We start from the raw sequence: 7,796 nt of genomic DNA, 5'->3' as shown, positions 1-7,796 counted from the left end.
ACGCTCTGGGTGGATAGGACTGCTTTTCGGGCGTGAGATTTAGAGGTCGCTTTTCTTTTCGTGACGAGCAAAAAGAAGCGCTTTCACTTTCCATGGTGTTAATTAGAGGGGAAGTGCCGCGCTGGACGGTGTCTTCTCGTTTCCCGGGGAGGTGGGTGTCCCCCGGGCCGCCGGGAACTCCCGGCCGAGTGGGAGCCCGAGGGGCGGGCAGCGCCCGATCACCCCCCAAGGGAAAAGTCAAGGCTCCGGCAAGGTCCGGACCACCAGCCCGGCCATAAAATCCACAAAATGAACGTTCACGGCTAGAAGAGTAACGCAGTAAACTGCCTTCCCTTGCACTAGGGAATGAGTAATAAAATAAATCTACCTTCACCCTTTCTGATTTACACAGGTTAGGGAACATCGACATTTACTGCAGATTGCACTTCATTCTGTTTGCCGCTGCTACTTAAAACTTCCTTCCCAAAATCTAGGTTTCCCTGCTGTGTTTCCAGGCTTACCATGGTAAACACCACTATGTTCGCCAGTTAACTTTTCTTTTTATACAGGTGACTTTTTCCGCTTTGAAATTTATTTAATCAAAACAGGGAAAAAAAAAAAAAAAAAAAAAAAAGGACCGCATCCTTAGGATTTCCGTTTAGCAGAAAGGCTTTTTAGTAAACTATATACACAATCTGATTTCATTCGTACCGCCTAAATAAAAATTATTTCACAATGCATTTACAAGAAATGATACAAAAAGAAAACAAAATCAAAGAGAAAACAAACAAAAAAAATCCAGATACAATAAAGTTTTACGAACCCCGGAAAAAAAAATAGAGCTTCCAAAACAAAAAAAGTTTTATAAATAAACAAACAAGTAACGAAAAAAAAAAAAACCCAAACCAAAAAACCCTCGAGAATATCTACAAAAAAACTTTTAAGTGTTCTTTTGGATTTGTCTTAGTACATGAGTAATAAATGAGAACTGTTTCCTCATCAACTTCGAGTTAATTAGTCAATAAAAACTCTTCGCAAGAAGCGATCCGTGACTGAAATCATAGCTGTTCCGCGCGATATAAAAGTTGGCATCACCTACAACTTTGTGTGTTTATTATTGGCATTTTTTCTTTTCGCCGCCGTTTCCCCCCTTTTTCTCCTCTTTTGCAAATAAACGCTCTATGTCTCTTGGGTGAATGATAAATACTGTACAAAAAGTCTCGATAAAACAAAGAAGTTCAGTCTAAAACTAGTTTCATAAACTAGTCCTTCTAAAAAAAAAAAGGTAAGTAAAGCAACCGTTACCTTTTTTCTCTCTCGTTATTATTATTATTATTTATTATTATTATTACAAGAACATCAAAACATTTCTGTACAAAAAGGAAGGAAGGAAGAAAAAAAAAAGAGAGGCGGGGGAGGGCGGGAGGGAAGGAGCGCGAGAGGCAAAAATAAGAGGGGGGAACCTGGGAGCGGGGCAGGAGCGGCGCGGGGCCGGGGCGCGGGCAGGCGGCCGGAGCTGAGCGTGCGGTGGCAGCGGCGGGGCGCGCAGTCCCGCAGGCCGGCCCGGGAGCGGTGGCCGAGCCGGTGCCCGCGTCCGTGCCTGCCTCCGGCGCTCCGGTGCTGGCGGGGGCTCAAATGTGCGTCAAGGGTACGGTGCCGTTCACCCCCGTGCTGGCGCTCTGGTAGTGCTGGGGCAGGGAGTGGAGCCGGCTCTGGGCGGCAGCGGCCGCCGGATCCCCGCCTTCCCCGGCCGGTAAGTACATGCTGATCATCTCCCGCAGGTCCCCGGGGCACGGGGCCCGCGAGTGAGAGGTGACGGGCGGGCTCACGCTGGGCTCCGACTTCACCAGCGAGCCCAGGGCGCCCAGCGCACCCGAGGAGGCGGCCGCCGCCGCCGCCGCTGCCGCCGCCGCCGCTGCCGAGTTCTGGTGGGGCTGGGAGCCGTAGGGCAGGGCGCCGTAGCCCGAGGGCGAGGCGCTCATGTAGCCCTGCGAGTTGGAGATGGGGCTGTACTGCAGGGCACCCATGTCGTAGCGGTGCATGGGCTGCGGGTTGTGCGGGTGGTGCGGGTGATGTGGGTGCGGATGGTGCGGGTGCCCCCCGCTGCCCGGGTGCTGGCTGTAGGCGAGCTGCGCCTCCTGCATCATCGCCGCCGCCGCCGCCGCCGCCGCCACCGAGCCCGGGTAGGCGCCGTTGGCCCAGCCGTTCATGTGCGCGTAGCCGCCGCTGGCCGTGCCGCCGGGGCTCTCCAGCCGCTGCCCGACGCTGCCCGGGCTGACGCCGACGCCCATGCCCACGCCGACGCCGGCCGGGCCTCCCCCGGCCGAGCCGGCGCTCAGCAGCCCCCCGGCCAGCGAGTACTTGTCCTTCTTGAGCAGGGTCTTGGTCTTCCGCCGTGGCCGGTATTTATAATCCGGGTGCTCCTTCATGTGCAGCGCTCGCAGCCGCTTCGCCTCGTCGATGAACGGTCTCTTCTCGGCCTCCGACATGACTTTCCACTCGGCCCCCAGGCGCTTGCTGATCTCCGAGTTGTGCATTTTGGGGTTCTCTTGGGCCATCTTCCGCCGCTGGCCCCGCGACCACACCATGAAGGCGTTCATGGGTCTCTTGACCCGGTCCTGGTTCGCTTTGTTTCCCCCGCCGCCGCCGCCGCCTCCGCCGCCTCCCGCTCCGGTCTGCCCCGAGAGGTTCGTGGGGGCCTGGGCTCCGCCAGGGGAGTGCAAGTCCGTCTCCATCATCATGCTGTACATTCAAGTAGCTTTTTTATTTTCCACCGGTGCCAGACGTGAAAAATGAATCAAACATAGAGGAGCCCGGGAGGCCGGGGAGCGAGCGAGGCGAAACCCGTTTGTATCTAGGTAGCGACCGCCGTGCGGAAAAAAAAAAAAAAAAAAAAAAAAAAAAAAAAAAAAAAAAAAAAAAAAAAAAAAAGAGGAGGAGAAGAAAACCGCGAGGAGAGCGATCAGCGACCTTGCCGGCGGAAAAAAAAAAAAACTTTCTCCCTTTCGCAAATCACTTTCGGGGCTCGGCGGCGACGGGGGTTCGAGCTGCTCAAACAGGTGCACGGCAAACTTGCTGCTTCACTTGGCGCGGCGGGAGGAGTGTGCGGAGCCGTCGGCGGTGTCCTCCGCTCGCCGGCGCTCCCCGGCAGACGCGCGCACACCCCTCCGCTCCCGCTCTTATCCTTAACGGAGCTATTTTTTTTTTGTTCTTTGCTGCTAACTTGGAGAGAGAGAGGGAGGGAGGGGAGGGAGCGTGTGTGACTTGCATCCGCTGATCGCAGGTGAACGAAGAAGAGAGGAGAACCCACCGCCACGCGAAAAGGAGGCGGAAAAAAAAAAAAAAAGTATTTCAACGTTAACTGAGGAAAAAAAAAATGCAGGAGGAGGATCGGGGGAGGGAGGGGGTGGGGGAAGGAGCCCAACCAAAACACGCGCCGAGCCCGGCGGCCGGGGCCGGCGGCACAGTAATTTGCTGGCGGTGGTCTCCCTCCCGCGGCCCGGGCGGGACGGGCCGGGCAGGGCCGGGACGGGGCCGGCACAGGAGGAGGAGGAGGAGCCGCCGGGCGCGCGGGCGAGCGGCGCCGCAGCCATACGGCGCGCGCCGAGCCCGCCTTAAATCGCCTGACGGCGGCCAATGGGGGCGCGCCGGCGGGCGCTCATTTGCATATGGCGCGCGCCGAGCGGTGACGTGCGCCGGGGCGCGCCGCGTTCGAGGGAGGGGGGGGTCGGACGGAGGGGCCGCGGCCGATGGCGCCCCCGAGGCGGGGACACCCCTCGGCCCCCGGCCACCCCTCCGTCCCCGCCGGCCATCGCCGCAGGGAGCCCTCTAGCCGCGGGCCGCCCCGTCCCCGCCGGGCGCACCCATCACTGAGACGACCGTCGAGCAGTATTTAGGGGGGGCTGAGGCGCCCCAGGATGTCCGCCCCGGTACCGCAGCCGTGCGAGCGGCAGGTAAACGTGCCTTCTCCGCAGGACTTCGTTCTGGAGATTTCTCCGGAGCCCCCTCAGACGTCTCTCCCAGGTGTTAAAACTGCTGCCAGGCCCAGGCATGCGGAAGAGGCAGGACGCAGTCGTTTTTCACTTAGTCCTAGGGGAGTTAAAAGCACCTGCGACTAAAGAAGGTATACGGAAACATGTTATCTTTGTATATAGTAAGTACAGGTGTATGATTTTTTTTTCCCCTTGAAAACATTAAAAGACTACCTTTGTGCCCTGGCTGTCCTGTGAAATTATAGTTATTTTTATAGGGGGGAGAAAATAGTCCACATGGAAATTCATGCTACACTCTTTAATTGCAGCCATAGGAATGGCAAGTCCATCGCACAAATGCCCACACACGTATAAACGGCTGCCCCCATAATCTTTTGCCAGGTGGAGAAAGGCACACACAGCGTGCCTGCTCTTTTCACGGTCCGTGTTAATTTTCCTGACCCTAGTGGCCATCCAAGGCTGGAATCACGCTGCAACTCCCCCAGTTACTGTTATTACCACCAGAAGTTTTCTGCAGGAGGAATATGCACTGTGCACAAAGCACTGGTCCTAGGCACTGGGCTAGGATTACACTTTTTTTTTCTCATTTCCAATGACTCGTCATGATAATATGTGTTTGCTGAGGAAAGTGCCTCTCCACTTCTGGTGGCCGAAGGCTCAGCCTGCTTCCAGCCTTTGAGCTCAATCTGAGTGATGCTGTTAACTCGGGCGGGTGCCGATGCTTTTGGGAGGATATTATTCTCTCCCAGTCAGCCCTAAGGGTGCAAAGAGAGCAGGGGACACGGTGCAGGAACGGACCCGCGCTTCTCCAGCTGATAGTTTCTTAAGTTGCCATATTTGCCATGGCAAAACAAGGGAGGCCCTTGTGATTGCTAAATTATGTATTAAAAATACAATTGGTTGGGATAGGAGGGGGGGGAGGGGGGGGGAGAAGGTTACTGCAGAAAGGCACATTTCCACTTGGATGGACAAATGAAGGTATGAGGAGTAAAAACTGCGAGATAAGATGGCATGGCTTACAAATTATCCACCCAAGGCCGTAGTGGTATTTTTCCCTGAAATTTGATAGAAAGGCACCTAAGGGCCTCCTTGACAAATAAATGGGTCGAATCGCTGTGGGGCAATCTTTTCCTGATGAGTCCTATGCATCTTGCCAGCCAGTGGACCCCATGGGAACACACCCTTATCCCTGGGAATTGGGGATACACACCAGCTTCCCTCCCCCCTCACGTTCAGGGAAACTGTGCCAAAGGCTGAACTTTCCCTTCTCTGGTGCAGAGGCAACTGCTAATCTACATCCTCCCGGGGCCTACCCCCTCCTGGACTTTTTCCCGGTGTTTACCCCTGGCAAATAAACATAGAATGCCCTTTCCTGCCTCTAGAAGCAGCCGAACTTACACGAACACGGTAGCGGGAAGAAACGCGGACAGAGAGCAGGGAGCGAGGACATGCTGCTGCCGTGAGTGCCTCTGGCACAGGTGCCCCCGCTCACCTTCGGCCAGAGGGTGTCTATCGACTGAACGGGCGGGAGGAAGGTGTAAAAGCCAGTTCGAGGGGGCAGCCAAGGGCTTTTCTTCCGTGGTAAAGGTAGTGCAGATCCCGATTCACGGGGCTAGGAACGAGGTCAAGCACTTTGGCGAGTGTCGTTTGACAGGGCTGCGGGGCTGGGGTAATGCAGGCCGGGGCTGCGCCCGTAGATGAGAGGTCCTCGGACCTTCCCCTGCAGAAAGTGGGGTTGCAAAGAACCAGGAGTCGGGTTGTGGAGGGACTATGTGGGGGCGGCCGGGGGTGTGATGTGTGCTGGGTAAACGCTGCAGGGAAGTCAGAAGGGAGGAGGAGAGGAGGACGCACACTGGGAGCAGGACCAGGGCGTGCAAAAGGTCCGGCCGCGGCCCCTGTCGTCCGCCGGGCCCGCGGAAGGGACAGGTACCGGCAGGTACCGTTCTCGCAGGCCGGCCGCAGTGATGAGTGCCTCCTCCGGCCACGGCTCCCCCCAGCCTCCGCGCCGCGAGGTGGGACGCGCCTCGGCGGGCTGTGCCTCTCCCCGCAGCCGGCTGCGCCTGGAGGGCCGCCCCCTCGGGGCGGGGGTCGTCCGCCGCGGGCCCGGCCGACGCTGTGCCCTGTGTGCCCCGCGGACGAGGAGGGGGCAGCGGGGCGGCGGGGCCCAGCCGGGCGCCCCGGAGCAGGCGGCGATCGCCGTCTGCTGGCTGCCGCCGTGCCTCCCTTGCCCTCGGCCCGGGTCGGGGCCGGCGAGCGGCAGCCCGCGCCGAGGCGATGCCGTGGGGGGATGCTCGTGAGGGCTGCCTGATCCCTCGCCAGCCCTGTCTGAAACGTTAGGCGGGGAGGGAGTGGGATCGCTTGCAGCTCCTCTGGCACTTCACTCTAAAACCCACTATCCAGAAGGAAATGCAAAACACTCCCTCGCTACTGGGGTGCCGTTACTGGGCCAAAGCGAGCAAACCGGGAGGGAGCAGAAAGGGCAGGCAAAGGAGAGAGAGAGGAAGCATTTTCCTGCCTCGGTGACTTGGCGACTCGGGGATCACAGCTTTCAACGTGACCGGCTTGCTACCCAGTCGAGATGGAACGGTTGGAAAAAGGGTGCCTGAATAAAGTCCCGCTTTCTTTTCCAGCGTTGACAACTGTTCTGTGCCATCCTACAGCACCAGTCCCAAATCAGCTACGGGCTCTTTCTGTGTTTTGTTGTCTTTTCTCAGCTTGCTGGGTAAAAGCGTATGGAGAATCTCTGGAGCTTTCGAGTAGGGGCTCACCCTGTGAACGGTACTCACACATATAATTCAAATTTCACAGCTGACCTGCTCTGAAAACCTCAATCAGCTTCTAATTGAAGGGAAAACAAAATATTGCTTCCCTACAGCAGAGCTAACGATTTAATCATTATATCAGACATTATAGCTTTTAATTAGGCTAATGCTGATACTGTATGGAAAGAGATAATTCAACACAGTTCTTGATGAATTCTGTAATTGGGTTAACGGAGGAGCAGTTGGGGGAAGAGACGTCAATATTCAAGCTGCGTCTATAGCCACCAGGTTTATGAATGAAAGGGAAGGGAGAAAAAGAAAAGGGGGGGGTGGGGAGGAAAGGGCTAAAATTCCCTGACGAGAAATGTCTCCCCCCTTCGCCCAGGAGAGCCGTGCCAACCAACTGGAAGCGTGAGGAGAGTAAGGGCTGTCCTGCCGCCGCCTCGGCGCGCCCCGCTCCCGGCCGCCGCTCCCAGACAGCCCGGACTGCTGAGACACCCGCGGGACCCGAGAGGCGGCCCCGCTGCGGGACCTCGCTGCGGCTCCCCGGAGCGGCTTGGGCGGGGGTCAGTGGCTCACAGGCCGCTTTCTCTCTATCTCCACCCCAACCAACGTGTCGCCCACCTCCACGCTGGGAGCACGCGGGTAGGGGGCAACAGGGCCACCAGCACTGAGACTATCCTGCGGGGGTGCCGCTGGGCAAAGTCGGAACACGGCAGGGGAACGCCGAGGGTGGTACGGGACGGGGCCGAAAGGTTTCTGAAGTCATAATGAAAGCAGGCAGCTGCCCTGCACAGCCGGGCGGGCTCGGCTCGGCTGCCGGGAGCTGCCCGCCCTGCGGGGCGCGGGTGCTGGGCAGGAGGCGCGACACGGAGCACGGGGGTGTGCTCAGGGCCATCCCGCTCCGGGCAAAATCAAAGCGGCCAGAGGGCAGGCTGCTGCTCCATGTACTGCCATTTATTTATGTATTTTTTGTGTCCGATAAAAGGGCGGCTGAAGCCACTTTTCTAAAAGAATTCTGTATCACCGCTCTCTCCACAGTGTCGATAAATTGCCTCTTCCA

General features: G+C 57.4%; 1 protein-coding gene across 1 annotated transcript; it reads right to left on the bottom strand.

Moving 5' to 3' along the window:
- Positions 1-1,319: 1,319 nt before the first annotated feature.
- Positions 1,320-2,898, bottom strand: SOX1 (SRY-box transcription factor 1). The gene has a single exon (XM_053935225.1). The coding sequence runs from the start codon at positions 2,727-2,729 to the stop codon at positions 1,611-1,613; it is 1,119 nt and encodes a 372-aa protein (XP_053791200.1). The 5' UTR covers positions 2,730-2,898; the 3' UTR covers positions 1,320-1,610.
- Between the last annotated feature and the right edge of the window lie 4,898 nt (positions 2,899-7,796).

Source organism: Vidua chalybeata, chromosome 2 (genome assembly GCF_026979565.1).
Source record: "Vidua chalybeata isolate OUT-0048 chromosome 2, bVidCha1 merged haplotype, whole genome shotgun sequence".
Lineage (NCBI taxonomy): Eukaryota > Metazoa > Chordata > Aves > Passeriformes > Viduidae > Vidua > Vidua chalybeata.
This window is presented reverse-complemented; position numbering and strand designations above follow the sequence as displayed.